General features: G+C 43.6%; 1 protein-coding gene across 4 annotated transcripts in view; it reads left to right on the forward strand.

Moving 5' to 3' along the window:
• The window catches only part of apbb2b (amyloid beta (A4) precursor protein-binding, family B, member 2b), a 94,045-nt gene that overhangs the window by 62,599 nt on the left and 8,122 nt on the right, over window positions 1–23,324 (forward strand). For all 4 annotated transcript variants that reach the window (XM_079500382.1, XM_079500385.1, XM_079500384.1 and 1 more), the window contains 6 exons: window positions 1,599–1,726; window positions 12,441–12,555; window positions 14,566–14,653; window positions 15,515–15,595; window positions 16,533–16,648; window positions 21,086–21,265. In XM_079500382.1, coding sequence (XP_079356508.1) covers window positions 1,599–1,726; window positions 12,441–12,555; window positions 14,566–14,653; window positions 15,515–15,595; window positions 16,533–16,648; window positions 21,086–21,265 — 708 coding nt within the window. The remainder of the gene's footprint in view (window positions 1–1,598; window positions 1,727–12,440; window positions 12,556–14,565; window positions 14,654–15,514; window positions 15,596–16,532; window positions 16,649–21,085; window positions 21,266–23,324) is intronic.

Here is a 23,324-nt window from a genome sequence, read left to right on the forward strand (position 1 = left end):
ACATTCCCTGGTCTAGGAGTGGGAGTGAACTTCAGTGCAGAGGGCCCAGATCTGAGTGTGCGGAGCTTCCCTTTATATTTTTTGGGGGGGATTTTTTTTTGAAAAACAAAATGTAGGAAACGAAAAATAAAGGGACCCGTGAAAATGTGTCCACGACCCACAAATGGGTCCAGACCCAGTGTTTGGGAACCGCTGCTCCAGACTGTGTGAATCAGGAGAGGAAACAGTCTGGCCACGTGAGACCAGCGGTCTCTGAGATCCTGAGAACCCATCATTAAAAAATAAAGGAAAAACAGCGCCCCCTTTTCCTTGAATTCAACAGTCTGTCTCGAGAGTCGAGAGACCAGCGGTCCATTGACGTGCCTGGACGTCATCCCAAATGCAACACTAAGTAAAATCGATTCTGCAATACTTAACTACTCTGTTACAAGTAGAAGTCCCGTATTTAAAATGTACTTGAGTAAAAGTACGAAAGTATTGGCATCAAAATGTACTTCAAGTACTAAAAGTAAAAGTACTCATCGTCCCGGTTCACGCCACGTGTCCCGTGGGCCTTCAAAATAAGGGTCTTCACTGAAAAAAAACACTGGTGGCGGCAGATTTTGTTTTTAATTAATACCTGGCAGTGAATGTGTTAAGAGAGCAAACCAAACCAAACAATCCACTGCACCCTCTACCCCCTCTCTCTCCCCTCTCTCTCCCCCCTCTCTCTCTTCCCCCTCTCTCTCTGTCCCCTCTCTGTCTCTCCCTATCTCTCTCTCTCTCTCTCTCTCGCTCTGCTGTTCTTGTTTCATGTGAAGCCAGAGAACACAGAAATAGAGAGAGAGGAGATAGCTGCACACCACTTTCATTGGCCTTTCATCTTCCACTCAGTTTTTTTTTTTTATATAAATTATTTAGTGGCATTCAAAGCGCTGGTACATGCACACACGTGTGCACGCACACCCGCGTGCATAAACACATGCAAAGTCTAAATGAAAGGGAATGAAAGCTCTTTTAATTATATAGTTCTCTTTGTTGTGTCAGGAACTTCCGATTGCGTGTTTCTCTGATGCAGTCAGACATTCGCATGCGTGCGTGTGTGTGTGTGCACGCGAGTGTGTGTGTGTCCTATGTACCTTACAGCTGTTATAGGCAGTTTGGCTGTGTGAAGGAGACGACCCTATGTACCCTTAGATGTCCATGCACAACTGTCTAACCCTGTTACATTTGTTTCCCTGTAAGTTAATATAAATTTGCGGGTTCAAATGAATAATTAGTGTGTGTGTGTGTGTGTGTGTGTGTGTGTGTGTGTGTGTGTGTGTGTGTGTGTGTGTGTGTGTGTGTGTGTGTGTGTGTGTGTGTGTGTGTGTGTGTGTGTGTGTGTGTGTGTGTGTGTGTGTGTGTGTGTGTGTGTGTGTGCCGTGTGTACGTGTGTGTGTGTGTGTGCCTTGTGTACGTGTGTGTGTGTGTGTGCCTTGTGTACGTGTGTGTGTGTGTGTGCCTTGTGTACGTGTGTGTGTGTGTGTGCCTTGTGTACGTGTGTGTGTGCCTTGTGTACGTGTGTGTGTGCCTTGTGTACGTGTGTGTGCGCCTTGTGTACGTGCGTGCGTGTCCAGGGGAAAGACATGTACCTGGTCCTGGAGAACAACATGTTGAACCTAGTGGACCCCTTGGATCGCAGTGTGCTCCACTCTCAGCCAATCGCAAGCATCCGTGTCTGGGGCGTTGGCCGCGACAACGGCAGGTCAGTCTCCAACGCAAACTTATTGCACATTTGAATTAGTCCATGTTCTCTTAAATATTCATGTTAACTTGAAATAATAATCTAGCAGTTCAGGTTTTATAGAACATTTGAAGATGTTCCATAATTGATTTGAGTTGGACTCAATAATTCAAGATTATGTGCGAGATGTTAAAATGTCTGTGTTATACTGCTTCATGTTAAGGACGTATGATTTATGAGGGAAAAGATTATAATTTCATGGGACCATTTTTAGCAGTACAAGGTCTTTATTTGTCATACAAACGCCTGCCATCCAGATTTCCATTTTGTGGCTTTCTTAAGGTCACAGGGTGTAAATTAAATCAGTGATGTATTACACACACGCACGCACGCACGCACACACACACACACACACACACACACACACACACACACACACACACACACAGTGACAGATAAAGGTCAAGGTAATGATTGAACGAGCTGGACGCGTGCGCGGTGGGATGACGACACAAGAGAAGAGGCGTGAATGATTGATGATGAAGGGATGCTAATGAAAGATTAATTACTCAATACAAAGGAGAGGAAGACAGTCACGGCAGCCTTCATCTCCCCCCCAGCCAGCCGACTGCCTAGAGCTCTGTTCATCTCTGGTCAGCAGAAATGGCTTCACTCACTGAAAGGGAATTGTTGGTGTGTTTGTGTGTGTGTGTGTGTGAGAGAGCGTGGTTATGATGGATGTGTGTGTGTGAGCGGTTTGGAAACCTAACGGTAAAGTACAAATCTGAGATCCTTAGATTATAGCCAAAATGGTGGGGAAGACCATGGGTATGTCTACACCCCCAGGTCATCTTTGAGCAGGCCACCATTGGACAGGTTAAGAAAATTGTGTCTGACCCCGGCTCCCATGTGCTATACCCTGAGTATAGGCTAATGTCGTCAGGTAGGAGGTACGAGGTCCATGCGTTCAAATAAATCACACCCGTGTGAACTGAGTGGTGCAAATCCCCCCCCCCCTCTCTCTCTCTCTCATATTAGCAGGCAACAGTGCATCTCTCTGTCTCTGTTTCTGCCACAACAGCGCCCCTACTGGTACTCATGAGTCACACATGAGTCACACACATTAACACGAGTCACATACAGTAGGTGGTGAACACGGACATTGCTGTTCCTTGGAGTGGTTGCACCACTCAATAATAGGTACAACACAAGCATTCCTTTGTCCCTCTGTCAATCACACTCCTTTTGGTGTTAGCATTATGTTATGCTTTAGCTATTGAAAAATAGCAGATCTACAAGCTCATAGCGCGCCACCGAGTGGCGCGCTACGAGCTTGTAGGTCTGCTATTTTTTTTCAATCGAAGAACCACTCACATAGAAACATAGCTTTTTCAGAAAACTGTCAGGATGTAGAAGACATTTTTAGAATCTGATCTCAGGTCAAAATGGGTTAACCGAGTCCTTGCAGAGGGCAGACAGGGTAGGGGTAGAAGGTTTTGAGGTGATGCTGAAGTCCTGCTCTCTCTCTTTTTGCACTAGGTATGTCGGCATGTGTGATATTTATAATGTTGTATGGGTCTCAGTGTACCTCTATTGTCTTGTAATGTAATGTATTGGAATGTATTTATGTATGCTGCAGTGTGGGTCCTTTGTCCAAGACAAATGTCTCCCAAGGGAGACAAAATAAAGTAACCTTGAGTGGTGGGAGCGTGGTTATGATGTGTGTGTGTGTGTGTGTGTGTGTGTGTGTGTGTGTGTGTGTGTGTGTGTGTGTGTGTGTGTGTGTGTGTGTGTGTGTGTGTGTGTGTGTGTGTGTGTGTGTGTGTGTGTGTGTGTGTGTGTGCGCGGTGCAAGCTTGGTTATGATGTTGGTGTGTGTGTGTGTGTGCGCGGTGCGAGCTTGGTTATGATGTTGGTGTGTGTGTGTGTGTGAGTGGTGCGAGCGTGGTTATGATGTTGGTGTGTGTGTGTGTGAGCGGTGCGAGCGTGGTTATGATGATGGACCCCCAGTAAGGCTATCCAACGTTGAAGATGCCACTACCTACTGGCGAAATGAGGAATTGCAGCACTTTAATGGAGGTGGATGGATGTTCATGACGTCACGTGCGTAAGCCCGGACCTCAAAATTGAGGTCCGGGGCTAGGCTAGGCTAAACTTCCGCTCGCTCGAGCCATTGAGTTATAATTATACTTCCGGCAGTCTTCCGGGTGCTTCAAAACGCCACTGAGCAACTTCCACTGAAATGAATAGTTTGGGGGCGGGGCTAGCGCTCCGGTTCGGTCTCTATCCTTTATAGCTCTATGGTCTATACTGTTTCCCAAACACTGGCTTGGGACCCATTTGTGGGTCGTGGACACATTTTTATGGGTCCCTTAATTTTCTTAGGGTTTCCTACGTTTAGTTTTTAATCATTATGATTTCAAAACATAAAAAAAAAACATTCCCCAAAAAGCTGAAGTTGATTAAATGAAGTAATTTCTAGAATAAATAAAAAATGTAATCTAAGTAATTGCATAAATTAGAAAACAAATGTTTAAAGGACCACTTCACCACTTTTCAACCCTCACTAATAATCATGATAAAATGGCACCATTTTTTCTACTCTGTGTCTCATAGGAGGGCTGTGGGCAGTTCAGAAACCCGTCCACCAGTGACATCATCGATGGGGAGTCCAAGCTAATAGAAACGGCAGGCTTTCTAGTCCTGAAAAGTTGCAATGCGAAATTGGAAGCCATCGTTCTCGCAATAATACAAATCTAAACATTCTTGTAAAAAAGAAATCTGCCTAATGATGATGTCACTGGTGGGCGAATTTCTGAACTGCCCACAGCCCTCAATGAGACACAGACTGAGTAGAAACTAGAAAAAGTGCCCTTCTGGGCACAGGTCTCCACCAGGAGGATAGGACTGTGTGAGATGTTTGGCAAAATGTTTAGGAGTAATATAAACATGTTTTGTTTGTTAGTTTTTTGCAACAATTTTCTTCATTTTGTTGAGGAAATGCAGAGCCAGATCACTCATAGCATGAGGATAGAATTCTGGATGAGCAGGACATGTGCAGCATTTTGTACAAAACTTTGGAAGGCAATGTTAGCCAATCAGTGTAGAATCTGAGAAATCCAACAGACTCGTCTTGATCACATGACTACAGAGATCATGTGTACCGATTTGCGTGACATTTGGATGAAATCTGTGCGACTAACATACGCAATATGTTTTGCAGAAATCGGCCTCATGGTGGCGCTATAACCGGTAGATGTGGAGGGATGCAGGGACAATGTTTTTCCATGGCCTCTAGGGATTGCGCACATAAGTTGTATACAGATCGATGCAGTTATAGCTAAAAACAGGAATTGACCTGTTATAGCGCCACCGTGAGGCTGATTTGGGGAAAAAATGAGTGGCATGTCGTCCTCGGCCTAGTGGAAATGTGCGTGTATAATTTCATGGAAATTGCACACTGTGTTTGTGATTTGTGGCATTTTGTTCGAAACGGACCAATCATGTGAGCTTTGGAAGCCAATCTTAGCCAATCAGGATGGAAGATGGGAATGGTGCAGATCTGTGTTGATCACATGACTATGGAGATAGTGTATACCGAATTGTGTGATGTATGGATAAAATGTGTACGAGTAATCTACAGAAATGTGTTTTGCCTAAATCGGCCTCATGGTGGCGCTATAACAGGCCGTTGAGGAATATTTGGGGCAGAGGTTTGTCGTTGGCATCCAGGGAGTGTGTGCAAAGTGTGCACACACACACACGGACGGAGTGCAAAACATACTCTCTCCCCATGCCTTCGGCCTGGTGGAGACAAAAATGGTGGCATTTTATCATGATTATTAGTGAGGACCGATTATGTGAAGAAAAGTGGTGAAGTGGTCCTTTAAGGAATAGTGGGAAAAAAATGTGCCGTGGTGTGAGCTTGTAGATCTCCTGTTGTCACTAGTGTGGGTGCTGTAGTGTAGATCTCCTGTTGTCACTAGTGTGGGTGCTGTAGTGTAGATCTCCTGTTGTCACTAGTGTGGGTGCTGGGAGTGTGCATGGTTGACACAGGCTATGTAACGGTGCTCGAAATCCTGACATATGCCTTAACGTTTTAATAATGTTATGGTCACAAATGGTGTTGAAAGTGCTAGAAAGTGCTTTATTTACCCGCAACACATTGACTACTATAATGGTTCTTATCTGCGCATCCTAAAATTACACTCTTATCGGTACAGAATGAATTAACTGGTGCTTTTACTCAAACTGACACTGGCTGTTACCTTTTTGGAGACGCCTTTGGAAACCTGACTGTGTACAACGAGCCCTGCTTATGGAAGTAGGTGGGGTAGTGTTGTTGTTGCTGTGTAGTCCAGCAGAGGGAGCTGTCCTGTTGAAAGACAATGAGAACTACTGCTGCATGCCAATATGTAGGTTAACTGACAGTGTGAACATGCAGACGAGGTTTCTACACCCGTTGAACCGACTCAACACGCACACACACACACACACACACACCTACAGTATATAGGACCAAACACGGCAGAGCCGTACCTTAATTTCTCTATCTCTCTATCGCTCTCTCTCTCTCTCTCGTATCTCTCTCGCACGCAAACACGCTCACAAACACAGGACCCCACGAGAATGGAATAATCTCAAAGACGGTCTAAATTGTGAGTTATATGAATTCAAGCAGCCAAATGCACACCCACACGGTAGGGGGGAATAGGAGCAAAGCGTTAGCGATGGGAGCACCACAATCTGCAGCAAAGGGAGGGGGCGCAGAGCGAGCGAGGGAGGGAGGGAGGGAGGGGGCGCGGAGAGAGAGGGGGTTTGGGAGGAGATGGAGAGTGGGATGAGGACGTCTGTGGGGGAGCTACGGTTAGTGCTCATCAGCCACGGAGCGGGCAGGTTGAGGGGATGCCTGTGTGTGCGTGTGTGTGTGTGTGTCACTGTGCACTGACTGTCACATAGAGTGAGTTCAGGAAGGCTGCCTTGAGTAGGATTATGCGTGCAATGATAACGTACTAGGAAATCCTTTCACTGTAAGTACCGGAGTTCATCCTATAGTCTTTCTTTGTGTTTTTTTTAATGCTTTGCATCTTTGTGTGCTACAGTGTGCTCATTTTTATAGCCTTGCTCTGTGTGTGTGTGTGTGTGTGTGCGTGTGCGTGTGCGTGTGCGTGTGCGTGTGCGTGTGCGTGTGCGTGTGTGTGTGTGTGTGTGTAGTCGGTAGACAAAGACTTGCACGTGGGCAGACAGATTGATTGTTGGGCCTCTTCACGTAGTAGATGGTTTAACTTTTGCGCTAACATGAGGTGTGTGTGTGTGTGTCAAATCGACGGGAGCTCAGGCTCAGGCCGTGGTGCGAGACTTCTCATTGTGTGTTGTCGGCGAGCACATGCGTGCGAGAGAGAGGATGCTACCGTCAGACTGGATCACTCGGTATAGCACAGTAAAACCTAGAATGGAGAATGTTGCAAGCTGAACTGCACTAGTGGCAAATAAAGAAAGAGACCTTCGGGGCTAATCCTCTAGTTTAGAATCTTAATTAATTCTATTAAATGCCTCAAGTTGTACAAGTTAATAGGGAGATGGCAAAGTAATTGTTTTTTCATCAGTCGGTACTCGGTAGAGGTTGTGCTCATCCTTCACCTGGGTCAGTCAGGGGGATGTTAGGATCGTAATGAATGTTCATGTTGATGAAGTCGACAGAGTTTATGATCTATCGTACAACGTGTCGCGTACCATAAATATATTTTTTGTGTGTAAATTACCGGTAGGCAATAGGGATAAGTATAATTGCCCCATCTTTGTCTTGCTTGGTTCACAGTCAGGTATTTCACACCCTGGAACGCACGCACGCACGCACGCACGCACGCACGCACGCACGCACGCACGCACGCACGCACGCACGCACGCACACGCGCACGCACACTCACAGGGCTGGGAAGATCCATCTGTGAGGGAATTTTCCCCGAGTGTGTCCCTTCTCCTTGCGTGCCACAGAACTCATTATCACCATGGAGATGACATATTCCCACAGCAACCTTGACATTTCCAGGGTGTCTGCATTAATATAAGATCGTATAAGAAAGGAGATATTGCCATCTCTCACTTTCATCACCCATCTCCCCCTTCGTCTCCATCTTTTATTCAGCCCCTCATCTTTTGGACATTTATTGTAGGCGCTGTTATACTTATCCTCCCCTCCCTATTTCATGCTCACTTTGTCATTTATACGTAGCTCTGGTCTTCCAGATTGACTTCCTATTTCTTCTGTGAAACTTGTAATTATCTGCAGTAATGTAATACTGACTTGTCTATATGCTGAATGTATGTCTCTTGTCTACCCCTCTCTGTTGCTGTTTTGTCCTGTTCTATATATATATATATATATATATATATATATATATAGTGTGGTTCAGCGATGCTTTAACCCAGTGGTAACCAAACTTTTATTTCCTAATGTATGGAATTGTTTTAGACTTTTCTTTTCTTCATGAAATTACTGAAAAATAATACTTTGTATTTGTTTTTTACTTCATGAAAAAAGATGCTTTTTTTTGGGAATGTTTTTTTTAAAATGTTTTGAACAAACAATAATTCAAAACAAAATGTAGGAAACCCCCCAAAAATAAAGGGACCCATAAAAATGTGTCTGTGACACACAAATGGGTCCCGACCCAGTGTTTGGGAACCAGTGCTTTAACCTCTAATCCTGATCATGCTGACTGACTGACTGACTGACTGATGGACGGACGGACGGACGGACAGACAGACAGACGTGTGCAGTCAGTGTGCACGCACATAAACCTGTTTATGCCCAGCTGTTGAGGTTGGTCCTACGGGGAGCAGTAGAGGCTGGAAATAACTCAAGGATAATGTTGTGTTATGTGCTCGCTCGTGCATGCGTGCGCGTGTGTGCGTGTGTATGCGCGTGTGTATGTGTAGCGGACTTGCCCTTTTGGCCCCAGCAGAGGGCCAGTACTGTAATTTTCGTTCCCTCCTTGACTAACTGTCCTCCTTTCCTCCCCCGCCCCGCTCCGCTCCGTGGACACAGAGAGAGGTAAAAGAGTCTTTTTCTTCTTCCCCCTTCTCCTTTCATCTATCCATCATCTCCGCTCTGTGTTATTGTTTCATTTCCTAGGCTGCTCACTTTTTTTCCTCTGGCCTCAATTGATTATATACGGCGCAGTGTCTCACACACACACACACACACACACACACACACACACACACACGTGTGCGCATACTAACACAGACACAGCTGTAGGAAATCAAGGTGACCTCCATAGTGGTCCCGCTGCCTGGGTCCCTGCGGTTTTATAGAACACACACACACACACACACACACACACACACACACACACACACGTACGTCAGTATCTTTCTTTGTGAAGAGATTCTCCCAGGAGTTTAACATCAAAGCCCTCATTTCCCCATTCCTTAGCAGGTACATAGTGTACACACTACACACTACACACTACACAGCACATGGAGTACACACTACACAGCACATGGAGTACACACTACACAGCACATGGAGTACACACACACTACACAGCACATGGAGTACACACACACTACACAGCACATGGAGTACACACTACACAGCACATGGAGTACACACACACTACACAGCACATGGAGTACACACACACTACACAGCACATGGAGTACACACACACTACACAGCACATGGAGTACACACACACTACACAGCACATGGAGTACACACTACACAGCACATGGAGTACACACACACTACACAGCACATGGAGTACACACACTGCATTAGCAGGTACATAGTGTACACACTACACAGCACATGGAGTACACACACACACACTGCATTGCATGACACACACACAGTCAATTTCCTGCAGCCCATACATTACTGGTACAATCAGTAATGTATGGGCAGTACAGTAATCAGTGACCATCAATCACATTAGAGTCTCTGTCACAAAGCTATACAATCAGAATTGTCATCAAAGACTGGATGTCTTTGAGATCCAATCAGAACTAGGTTATTTACTAGGGGTGTAACGATATATTTTAACAGCGATATGATACGTATCATGATACATGGTTGACGATACGATACAGTAATCTTTGTTATTTGTGCAGGTTTTTTTTTACGGGAAACGTTTATTATTAGGCCTATGGATATAAAGTAAACACAGTGATTCTCTGGCAAATACAGTACATGGATACTGTATTTGAAAACATATGGACAAACCGGCACCTTAACATGAAGACTGAGAATACTTACATTTATCGATAGTCTAAGTGTAGCCATATGGAATACAAAAGGATTAAACCCCTCTTTATATTTTTTCTTCTTAAAATGACTAAATACAATACAAAGTACTTACTGAGTATTTGCATTGCAAAACGATACGAGACAAAGTCAAACGATACGATATGTTGCTGTTTACATATCGATATACTTCGATATACTTAATTTCTTGAGATTTTTCGATGCAGTTACTATATCGTTACACACCCCTATTTTCTACCCATCAAAACAGAACCAGTGCTATACAGCAGTCCAATCAGAATCTCCATTTCAAGGCAACGCAGTCTTAGAAGAAAAAAGGTCCTTATGCACAGCTACAGCGGACAGGTGCGTCGGATAACTGGAACTGGAGAAGTAGTGAAAAAATCACACCTGTGTGAACTGAGTGGTGCGAGGTCTTATATAGCCTGATCAGCTGTGGTCTGACGTAATGTCCATAGCAACCATAGCAACCATGCAAATTTTTTTGGTACAAACACGGGTACACGGGTACAAAGCCAGTTGTTGGAGTGGTTTGCACCACTCAAAAATGGATCCCACACACTGTCTTCACTTGCAGAATTAGATTTATTGGCTTCGGCTCAATAAATCTAATTCTGCAAGTGAAGACGGTGTGCGGGATCCCTTCTTTCTATCTTTTCTTTTTTTCTCTAAAGCAACACAGACAAAAACGGCTGATACTAAGACATCCAAATAATAACAAATGCTTGTAAAAGTAAAAGTTGTGAGCTCTTCGTACATTTAGGAACGTGTAATATACATATGTGTATGTTTAATGTATGAGTGCAAATGTGGTTGTGTGTGTCATGCATGTGTAACCGTAAATCATGTGTTTAGTGCATGTGTATAAATGTACTGTGTGTGTGTGTGTGTGTGTGTGTGTGTGTGTGTGTGTGTGTGTGTGTGTGTGTGTGTGTGTGTGTGTGTGTGTGTGTGTGTGTGTGTGTGTGTGTGTGTGTGTGTGTGTGTGTGTGTCTACTGTATCTGTTTGAAGAAAGATGATCTACGATTCTACAAGCAACCAACACAGCGATCTTGTAGTTCAGCTATTTACATAAAAGATTTATGTTTTTTCTACCCAACGGTGGATAGCAGTGTTGATTTATAGCAGTGTTGATGAAAACATTTCGTCGACTACCTTTTTTCACTGACGAAACCTAAATGGAAACTATGACGACTAAAACTAAGACTAAATATATTGACAATGTTGTCAACAAATACAAACTAAACTAAAATGTTAGGAGGGGACTAATGGACAAGAGATCCAGTATAAGTAAAAGGCACAAGTAATCTTACACGTGGTTGCATGCTGAAAATAGCAGATCTACAAGCTCACAAAGCGTCGCGCTCCTATTTTCAGCAAGTGTAAAATCAGCCATTACGACGTCATCAAGGCCCGCCAAAATACATTTTACTCGACTAAATGAACTGTAGTCCACTAGACTAACACTAAAACATTCCAGGTTCCAAGATGTGACTAAAACTAAATGAAAACTATTAAAGGACCACTTCACCAATTTTCAATCTATCTTCATATAATAGGTCCTCACTAATAATCATGAATCATGAAGAAACTGCAGGCTTTCTAGTCCTGAAAAGTTGCAATGCGAAAAAGGAAGCCATCGTTCTCACGATAATGAAAATATATATTTTTTTGTAAAAACAATCTTGTTTAAAAAAAATCTGCCTAATGATGATGTCACTGGAGGACGGTTTCTAAACTGCCCACAGCTCTCCTATGAGACACAGACCGAGTAGAAATAAATCGTGCCATTTTATCATGATTATTAGTGAGGTGAGATTATTATGAAGATAGGTTGAAAAGTGGTGAAGTGGTCCTTTAAGTTTTCATTTACACTGACTAAAACTAAAATCTAAATTTGCTGTCAAAATCAACACTGGGCCCTGTTGTTGTCCAGAAGCATTCCTATGGCTTCATTCCTCCGTCCCTCGACTCCCTCCCTCCCCATCGTCTTCTCCATTCCTTCTTTTCAGCTATTAAATTGTTTTCAGGTCCAGTGAGCCCCAGGGAAAGTTGTCCCCCGCTGTCATTCTATTGAGCTCCCTCCTGCATTGCACTGCGCTATTGATCTCTGGGGAAGATCCATCGACCTGCGCGCGCGTGTGTGTGTGTGCGCACGCGCTCGTGTGACACATGTCTATGTCCCCTACAACTCACTAAGCTGATAAAGGTCAGCTGCATCTTTCATCTTGTCGTCTTCTTCCTTGTCAGTCCAAACCCATGACACCCCGAAACACACACACGTGTGTGTACGTGTGCAGCCATGCTTCATCATTCATGTCCCCACTGGACCAGCAAGTACTGTTGGGTCATTCTCTTCATCCGCCCTCTGTCCTCCTCCTCGTCATGTATTTTGTATTCAACGCACCTTCTTTCCTTCTCTCTCTCTCTCTCTCTCTCTCTCTCTCTCTCTCTCTCTCTCAGGGACTTTGCATACGTAGCGCGGGATAAGAACACACGGATCCTGAAATGTCATGTGTTCCGCTGTGACACGCCAGCCAAAGCCATCGCCACCAGCCTGCATGAGATCTGCTCCCGGGTAAGCAGCGAGCTGGACCCGCACTGACCTGACTGATGCTCTACCCAGACACAACACACAACTAAATATTACTCCTCCACTGAACTTGGACCGCACGAGTTCTATAGGGACTAGAGATGGACTAGGGACTATATAGTCCGGCAGCCGAGGTGGACAGGTGGGAAATTTGGTATATAGTCTTTTTTTATTGGCCTAAGATATTGTCTATACATGCATTCATGAATCCACTTGCTGACCGGCTGTCGTTATTGGGCTTTTTTTTTAATAGGGGTTTCTTGTGACCCTACCATTAACATCCTATGGCAGGCAAAAATGTCAAACTTTCCTTCTGCTTTTTATAAGTAGCATGTGACATGTCAAACAAGGGGGTTTTCATGATTCTGAATCCATTCCATGCATTAGTTTTGCACAAAAAAACACTCCTTGGGCTAAAAACAGCCATAGACGTCATGACAAATGTGATGAGATCAGCACAAATGTGATGAGGTCAGCACATTTTGGGCACATTTGGGCAAGAGGCTATGGCTGTTTTTAGCCAAAGGAGAGTTTTTAGTGCAAAACTAATGTTTGGAATGGATTCAGAATCATGAAAAACCCCTGGTTTTCATGTCACATGCTACTTAAAGCATAAGGAAAGTTTAACATTTTTGAAATTTTTGCCTGCCATAGGATGTTAATGGTAGGGTCACAAGAAACCCCTATAAAAAATAATTGCCCAATACCGACAGCCGGTCAGCAAGTGGATTCATGAATGTATATAGACAATATTTTAGGCCAATAAAAAAAGACAATATTCCAAATTTCCCACTTTAAACAAAAGAAGCCTGTCTGCTGCCGGACTAATAGGGATGGACTAGGCTAGGGACAGACTAGGGGCTTAGAGCACTTCACTTTTTAGTCTGCTCTGAAGAAGGCTCTGCCGAAACACGTCAGCGTTCGCAAATAAACATGAGAAATCGCATCTGAGCCAGTCTTGCATCTTTTATTCTGGAGTGCCGCTTTTTTCCATTTACTTGGTGTATGAGTCAAGTTATTTTCAAAGCTGAGCACCCGCTGCCTCAACCAAGGGCAGTTTACATAGGACGCGCACCTGTGTTTCTTTCTTTAGGGGCTAGACCAGTTGGCAAGGATCCAGTTTTGAAAATGAAGCCAATGAGGAAGTAATTAAAATGCTGCAGTTCTCATTAACACATTGACTGCTGCTGGAGTAAATACATAAATAAATCACAGCACCGAGGCTCTTCACGGGTATCATAATTGGCATTTGCAGTATTTGACAGTAACATTATTGTGCGTATCCTTATTGCATTCATGATACATGGTGTATATCCAGTCAATAACATTGTAAGACAACATGTCCAAATTGACCTGTTGGGACGGAATTATTGGAGCAAAAAGAAGGAAGAGAGGGAGAGACAGAGGGAGGGAGGGAGAGACAGAGGGAAGCAGGGAGGTCACTGTAGCGGGAGTTGAGATGCAGATTTGATGTGACAAACTCTTTGATTAAGGTCATCTATAATTGATGGATGTGTGTGACTGTGTTGCCACTCTGAGTTCCTCTGCAGCGTGGAAAAGCTTTTACCCTCCTTTTGAGAGAGTGTGGGTGGGGGGGTGACCTGGTTAGCGTGTGTGTGTGTGTGTGTGTGTGTGTGTGTGTGTGTGTGTGTGTGTGTGTGTGTGTGTGTGTGTGTGTGTGTGTGTGTGTGTGTGTGTGTGTGTGTGTGTGTGTGTGTGTGTGTGTGTGTGTGTGTGTGTGTGTGTGTGTGTGTGTGTGTGTGTGTGTGTGTGTGTGTGTGTGTGTGTGTGTGTGTGTGTACCCCTCAGTGAAGCGGCTAAATCGTGTCCGTTTCAGGCAGGAACCTACTCAATGTCTCTCATCTCTGTTGTCTCTTACCTTCCCAACAATTTTCTTCCTTATTGCTTTTTTTCTTTTTCTTTTTTCAACCCTGGGTTTTCATCTGATTTCTGTGTTCCCTTTTTCACTCCATTTCATCACCCGTCTGCCTGTAGATAATGACAGAACGAAAGCATGCCAAAGCAATGGCTGGAGGCGCTCTTCAGGACAGAATCCAGGCTGGACTGGACCTTCCCCTGCAAGGTACTGTAGGCCCTCCAACTCTCCCTGTACGGGGAGGGGTGCGGTAGCATGGGTGCGCTAGCATAATGTGTTACTGGTCTTATTTTGACACTGTACACAAGGATGCTAACGCACACCAAAGTCCTTTTTAGCGGTGCCGGCCCACGGGAGAGAACTTGAAGAGGGAATCTTGAAACAACAAGACAGTGGCCGCACACGCCAATAGCCAGAGTGCCAATCCTTTATTAGGACAGCAGGTTGAGACAGAATCCAACGTTTCGGCGGTTAAGCCTTCATCAGGGCATTGGTTAAGCCTTAAACCCTGATGAAGGCTTAAGCGCCGAAACGTTGGATTCTGTCTTACCCTGCTGTCCTATTGGCACTCTGGCTATTGGCGTGTGCGGCCACTTTCTCGTTGTTTCAAGATTCCCTCTTCACTGGTCTTATTTTGAACCACTGAAACCCCAGCGTCCGTTTTGTGGGGAAAACCTTCGCAGGAAAACGGCAGATCTACAAGCTCACGCAGATCTGCTTTTTTCAGATATTTAATGTAGTAATGTATTCAAGTATTTAATGTGTAATTGAAACAACTGTATTTTAAGTGGTTGATTGAATACTTTATTAACAGATTGCAAATAGTACAGTGGTACGATTATACATTCTGATGCTAAAAGCATACCATTACACAAATGGCCCTAAGGGCTAGTTTCCAAATGCTAGACAGTTGTATTTCTTGCACTTCCTGATCGCTCGCTGTGTGTGTGTGTGTGTGTGTGTGTGTGTGTGTGTGTGTGTGTGTGTGTGTGTGTGTGTGTGTGTGTGTGTCTGTGTCTGTGTCTGTGTCTGTGTCTGTGGGGGTGGGTGCATGCGTTCTCCCAGCAGAGTTCCCCACACCAAAGACTGAGCTGGTGCAGAACTTCCAGGTGCTTTACCTGGGTATGCTGCCTGTGGTCAGACCTATAGGTGAGTTATCCTGTCCATTACCATTACCTATATATCGTTTTCAAAGAGATATACCTGCCAGACGAGTAGGATACAAAGGCTGCCTGAAAGGCATGCATTTGCATTCCAATGGGTGATTGAGGGTTGCGCTCTATACTATGCGCAACAGCCAATCCACTGCCTGTGTTTGTCCTTTCTATTTTCTCAGTCGTGTTTTCAAATGGATTTGAAAACACGACGGGAAAACTTGTGATTCCCTTCTGGTGGTTGGGAACCTCTGCTATACTGCACTATCTCTCTGCATTTCATGTATGAGATTACTTTGATGAGCCCATTAAAACCACCAAAGCATCTGTGTCGCTTTAGATGTTTGCGTTGGCTCTTCAAAGACAGCACATACTGTACAGCTCACAGCGCGTCATCTTTGAAACATCTTGATCTTAATGGGTTAAGAGAGTGTCTGCCAAATGCCTAAATTGTAAATTGACATTTACTAGTAACACACACACACACACACACACACACACACACACACACACACACACACACACACACACACACACACACTTGCTGAAGAGGCATGGCATACTATAGAGGCATGGCAGACTATAGTGAGTGTGTGTGTTCATTGTACAGGCATGGATATTTTAAACGGCGCTATAGAAACTGTGTGTATGGACATCTTAAACGGGGCTATAGAAAGCCTGATGGGCTCATGACTATTGTGTGTGTGTGTGTGTTCATTCTACATGCATGGATATTTCAAACAGCGCTATAGAAAGCCTGATGGGCTGTGTTTGTGTGTGTGTGTTACAGGTATGGACATTTTAAACGGGGCTATAGAAAGCCTGATGGGCTGTGTTTGTGTGTGTGTTACAGGTATGGACATTTTAAACAGCGCTATAGAAAGCCTGATGGGCTGTGTTTGTGTGTGTGTGTGTGTGTGTGTGTGTTACAGGTATGGACATTTTAAACGGGGCTATAGAAAGCCTGGTGGGTTCATTAAACAAAGAAGACTGGGCTCCAGTAGCTCTCAACGTAGCAGACGCCACTGTCACCATCAGCAAAGACAAGGTGAGTCGCACGCATTTACACAAAAATACACATGCACACTAGGGCATTCACTTCTAGTCATTTTTACTAGTTGACTAGTTGCCTAGTTTACTAGTCGACTAGTTGTTTAACCACCTATTATGTAAAAAAAAAAAAAAGGAGAAAAAATGTTGTTTTTTCTTTCTTTTTTGGAAATAAATATTTGTACATTTAAAAACTGTGTACATTGGTGACTAACTATAATCTACCTGATCTTGAGGCCTACAAAATCGGGGATAAAAATAAACTTTTTTTTAAATCAACTAGTCAACTAGTACCAGCAAGGTCGACTAGTGGATTTACTAGTCGACTAGTTGCTTAATGCCCTAATGCACGCACACACGCACGCATGCACACACAGACAGGATAGTCTAAATGTACATTAGGCTACAATAGATCTATAGGTAAGCCTCTCCCCAAACTGCTATGGTCCAATCACAGCTAAGCATAACATGGGTTAGACAAACCTCTCCACCAATAGTTTTCCTATATTATAAAACGTTGTTGTGTCACGCACATATTTTTCCAGTGCATATGGAAGGCCTTGTTGACGGATTTGGAAGAGATTTTGAAGGTCTGGTTCCAAAAATGAACCAGTATTTAATGTGTAAAATCCATGATATTTGCATTGGAATGAATGAGCCTGGCTGGAAAGTGTCCAAGTGGGAGTGTCTTTACGTGGGAGAGGGCAGGGCTTAGCTAAAGGTGAATTGCTCAGTTTGTGTCCCTGGCTGCGTGAGTAATGAGTTATCATAAAAATGTTAGTTTGATAGTCACACAATGTTCTTTTATGAGCAATAAAACGGTCTGAGCAAATCTTTCATAAAGTTGATTGGTTCATCTGGCCAGTAATCTCGCCAGACAACTATTCCACAATCTCCGAATGCTACAGTATATATAGTCTGGAACTACACCTCCTGAATGCTATATATAGTCTGGAACTACACCTCCTGAATGCTATATATAGTCTGGAACTACACCTCCTGAATGCTATATATAGTCTGGAACTACACCTCCTGAATGCTATATATAGTCTGGAACTACACCTCCTGAATGCTATATATAGTCTGGAACTACACCTCCTGAATGCTATATATAGTCTGGAACTACACCTGAATGCTATATATAGTCTGGAACTACACCTGAATGCTATATAGAGTCTCGAACTACACCTCCTGAATGATATATAGAGTCTGGAACTAGACCTCCTGAATGCTATATAGAGTCTGGAACTACACCTCCTGAATGATATATAGAGTCTGGAACTACACCTCCTGAATGCTATATAGAGTCTGGAACTACACCTCCTGAATGCTATATAGAGTCTGGAACTACACCTCCTGAATGCTATATAGAGTCTGGAACTACACCTCCTGAATGCTATATATAGTCTGGAACTAGACCTCCTGAATGCTATATAGAGTCTGGAACTACACCTGAATGCTATATAGAGTCTGGAACTACACCTCCTGAATGCTATATAGAGTCTGGAACTACACCTGAATGCTATATAGAGTCTGGAACTACACCTCCTGAATGATATATAAAGTCTGGAACTACACCTCCTGAATGCTATATAGAGTCTGGAACTACACCTCCTGAATGCTATATAGAGTCTGGAACTACACCTCCTGAATGATATATAGTCTGGAACTACACCTGAATGCTATATAGAGTCTGGAACTACACCTCCTGAATGATATATAGTCTGGAACTACACCTGAATGCTATATAGAGTCTGGAACTACACCTCCTGAATGATATATAGTCTGGAACTACACCTGAATGCTATATAGAGTCTGGAACTACACCTCCTGAATGCTATATAGTCTGGAACTACACCTACTGAATGCTATATAGTCTGGAATTACACCTCCCAAATTCCGAGGCAGGAAGCTGGCATCTGTTAAAATATCTTTACATTTAATTTTATTTTTTCCATTTCCGCTAAGCAGCCAGTATAAATGCTTGGATGATTTTTATTTATATTGGGATACAGTTGCGCGGCTGACTAATCATCAAAGGGGCTATCAAAAGTAAATCTATGTAGGCTACTCACAGGTTTGGTGACATGATTGATTATATTGTGAGTGCATCCATGCGTCTGTTGTATAGGCAACATTGGGAACGTTGGATAAGCTGTGGAGATCTTGTACAGTTCATCATACATATAATTTGCTTCCTGGTTTAACGCTACACAGCCTGGTGCTAGTATGGACAGCTGTCTCTGATGCTTCATCTTCAAAGTTCAAAGGCATGTGCATTGTTGTTGATTTGTGGTAGGACAGCTTGGCATATTCATTAACCCCTTTTGGTGTTAGCATTATGTTATACTTTAGCTATTGAAAAATAGCAGATCTACAAGCTCATAGCGCGCCACCGAGTGGCGCGCTACGAGCTTGTAGGTCTGCTATTTTTGAAAAATTGAAGAACGACTGACATAGAAACATAGCTTTTTCAGAAAACTGTCAGGATGTAGAAGACATTTTTTAGAATCTGATCTCAGGTCAAAATGGGTTCAATATTTTGTGACGGCACCACATAGAACCACCACATAGAACCACCACATAGAACCACCACAGAACCACCACATAGAACCACCACATAGAACCACCACATAGAACCACCACATAGAACCACCACATAGAACCACCACAGTACTGAGCTGTATAAGTAGTGTGAAAGCGAGCATCTCTGCTGTCAAAGTGTGTCTTAGTCAGACATGTGTGCGTGAGAGGGGAGGGGGAGGGAGAGAGAGGAGAGAGAGATAATGAGAGAGGAGAGAGAGAGAGGAGAGGGAGAGAGGGAGAGAGGTGGAGAGGGGGAGGGAGAGGGGGAGGGGGAGGGAGAGAGAGAGGAGAGAGAGAGAGGAGAGAGAGAGAGATAATGAGAGAGGAGAGAGAGAGAGATAATGAGAGAGGAGAGAGAGAGAGAGAGGAGAGAGAGAGAGAGGGAGAGGGAGAGAAGCAACTGCGGAGAGGCACAGAGGATTTGATTTGAAATCTGTGATAATACTAAATGGTATTAAATTGCCGTGGGTGTTTTAACATTCCTGGGGGAATTTCAAATGTTTATGCGAGGGGCGGAAAAAAGGAATCCCTAAGAAGAATGTATTTCACAGCCTCAGTGCCGCAATAAAAACCTTGCTATCTCTGTGCTGATCTCTGCTGTGAGCCATTTGCACAAAGTTAACTATCTGTGTTTTATACAGTAGTTCCACTGATGTCAAGTGTCATGTTTGAGATATTGCCTCCAGGGCTGTCCCGATTAGAAGTTGACGATGAATTGTCACACAAATAATTGCGATTAACGATTTAATTGTGTCTTTTCCATTGAACATTGGAACGTATTTCTGTTTGGCTTCGTAATCACAAATTGCACAGGGCAGATATGACAAATAACTTAAATATACAAAGAAATCAATCAATCAATTTCTAAGTAATTGCCGATTATCTCAAATAATATTGTAATTATGTAATACTTGCCTCTTGAGTACCCTACCCTATCCTCATTGGTCAGTTGTAACCAGGGGTCATTGCCGTGCTGGCTTGTGGTGGACATTTTTTGTCAAAATTCCATTTTTGTCACAGACATACAAAATGATTGGACAATAATATCACCAGAAACACATAGAGTTAGCCCTGAATGACCATAACAGGCCTCTAACTCTGAGTGTACTAATGGAACCAAATGGACCTTAATTCACGGGTCCATTTGGTTCCATTTGTGCAATCTCAGTGTTAAGAGGTTCTTAACAAATACAACATTTGAGAACCACTATTATTAGTTGGACTCCTAAGTGTCATGGTAAATCAGTGTCATACATGTTCTGAAGAAACCCTGGAGACTTGACATTCAGTAATTGGGTCTTAAGATCAAAATAATGTGTAAAAAAAAATGTGTAAAATTTGCCACGGACAAGACCAAGTCTTTGCCACAGACACATTTGTCCATGTCCATGTATTGATGACCCCTGGTTGAAACACAAGTGACCAACGTTCTCCCAACAGTAGAGCTGAAGCAGCTTGGGCTCCAGCTCTGGCTTTTCATCCCCCTCAGGTTTTTGGAGCCCTGATAAACTCCCTGCTAGAAAGCTCATGTGCTGCTGATAGTTTATGCCCCGGGGCACTGCAGTGAAATGACTTGAGTAGTTTTTACCATCGGAGGAGGGAGGGAGGGCCTTTCCTGTGCTCCCTGCCGCCTCGTTAGAAATCACAGCCTTGTCAATAGTCCACAAATTAGAAACCTGAACACTAAACCTTTTCTAAATGTTTTATTGAGCTCTACTTTTTTTCACTCGAATGTGTACCACGAATTATGAGTCGTCTACGGAGCGATTCAGCACGAATACACGTGTAGTTATTTACATCCCTAACAGTGGAGAAGGAAAAAAGGAATTATGTGATTTTTCTTTTGCAGGAGGAAGAGGAGGTGCTGGTGGAATGTCGCGTGCGTTTCCTCTCTTTTATGGGCGTGGGTCAGGACGTGCACACCTTTGCCTTCATCATGGACGCGGGTGGCTCACGCTTCGACTGCCACGTCTTCTGGTGCGAGCCCAACGCTGGGAATGTGTCGGAGGCCGTGCAAGCGGCCTGCATGGTGAGTCAAAAAGTTACTTATAGCCTCTTTCACGTCTGTGAAAATGTCCATGGAATCAGGTCGGTCGTAGTCATTGTGCATTGTTGCCCTTTCACACATGTAGCACGCAGCATGAGTCCATGTCGGTGTTCTGTAGGGAAGGTGTCAACATTTGTGGAAAAATTGCAGTTCTACAAACTCACAACGCTGTAGGAATTGAACCGTTTGACATCAAGTCTCCCAACAAGCCACCCTCCAAGCTGGACAAATAACATTAATGAAGTATATGATGAGCGAACAGATTGCATCGACATTTCTACGGTAGGAAAGAGTCGTCGTTTGTGTTCATGAGGCACGGATCACAAAGCTTTGAATGTGTGAAAACGTCCTCTGGTTAATGTCTAGAAGGATGCAGTGAGTGTGAGTGTGTGAATTAGACAATCATGACTTAAGGTCATTACACACTGGCGAATTAGCGACGCGAATTAAAAATTCGACACCGGAGCGAACACCGGAGCGAACAAATAAAGAGCGAAAACGGTCGCATTTTCGCACATTCGCACATTCGCCACTGATGTGGAAGCTTGCATTGACTTCAATTGGTTTTAAAAAAAGGCGAATTATTCGCACGAATAATTCGCGTCGCTAATTCGCCAGTGTGTAATGACCTTTAATCAATGACATTTGCGACTACAATAAATGTTCATTCACACACTGTAGAATAGTATATTACAATTTTACATTTTAACCCATTCTGGGCGGGAACCCCTTTTGAAGTTAGCAAAGTTACTATATTTACCCAGGGTAACTGGACTAAGCATCAGATACTTGTTTACAGCCAGGCCCTGCTCATAGAACATTTCATGGTAGTGGTTCAATGCCTTGCTCAAGGGCACTTCAGTGGTGGTAATTTTAACGTGCCGGTCCGGGGATACGAACTGGCGACCTTCCGGTATCAAGAACGCTCCGCAAACCGTTCGGCCACCGCTGCCACAAATGATGTTAGCATTATGTTATGCTTTAGCTATTGAAAAATAGCAGATCTACAAGCTCATAGCGCGCCACCGAGTGGCGCGCTATGAGCTTGTAGATCTGCTATTTTTGAAAAATCGAAGAACGACTTTTTCAGAAAATGTAGAAGACATTTTTAGAATCTGATCTCTGGTCAAAATGGGTTCAATCTATTTCTATGGGCAATTCTTGTCATATGATTGACTGTGTGCTCATTCTGTGGAGAAAAGCACTTTTCAGTCTTTCTGGTGAAAACACAAGACTAAATGACTACACACATTTTGTCCCCCTAATAACAGTGCATATAGAATGGACAGCAAATTATAGTCAAATGTTAAAAAATAAAACTTACATCACTTACATCTGCATAATTCTATAAGCCTCTTACCTCTGCTGTTAAGCACTTTTCTTGAATCCCAGCATCCAGATTCTGCAGGGGGGGGTTGCATTTCAACACGTTGTGAGCTTGCAGATCTGATATTTCTGGTGGAGATTGTTCAGAGCCAATTTAGGTCCAGAGTACTAAGTCCAGAGGGCTTAAATGGTTACTTTATATGCATAGTAGTCCTGATAGAAAAGGCTCATTCAATCCTAAAAGGATCCTAATGTGGATTAGAATGCCAACACCATGCACTGAAGGTCCAGAGATGCTGTACAGGTAGGATTTTACACTCACTCATGTGTGAAAGTAAAAAATCTTTACAAGTTTGATTTGGGCTGACTTGTGCAGTGTAGACAGATTAGTCTACAGATAAATCCATACCGTGACTGTTGGGGCCGGAAACTTGTATCTCCACGTTTGACGTGACTCCATGTGAAAGTGAAAGTGGTTGTGTGTGGGTTTTATAAATGCTGGCATTTAATCAGTATTAACTTGAACTTACTGTATGACTAAATAATAAGTACATTGGATCTGTTCTTGGAACACAGGTTCTTCTTTCCATTATGGACATACAAGGTTTATGCCTGACCGCAACGCTTTGTTCTATCCAGGTTTTATGTTTCCTAGAGGGAGCTTAAAGGGGAAAGAGGGGCGTGTGAATTAAGCCATATTACACGTGATTATTGG

Source organism: Electrona antarctica, assembly GCF_951216825.1.
Source record: "Electrona antarctica genome assembly, chromosome: 4".
Classification (NCBI taxonomy): Eukaryota; Metazoa; Chordata; class Actinopteri; order Myctophiformes; family Myctophidae; genus Electrona; species Electrona antarctica.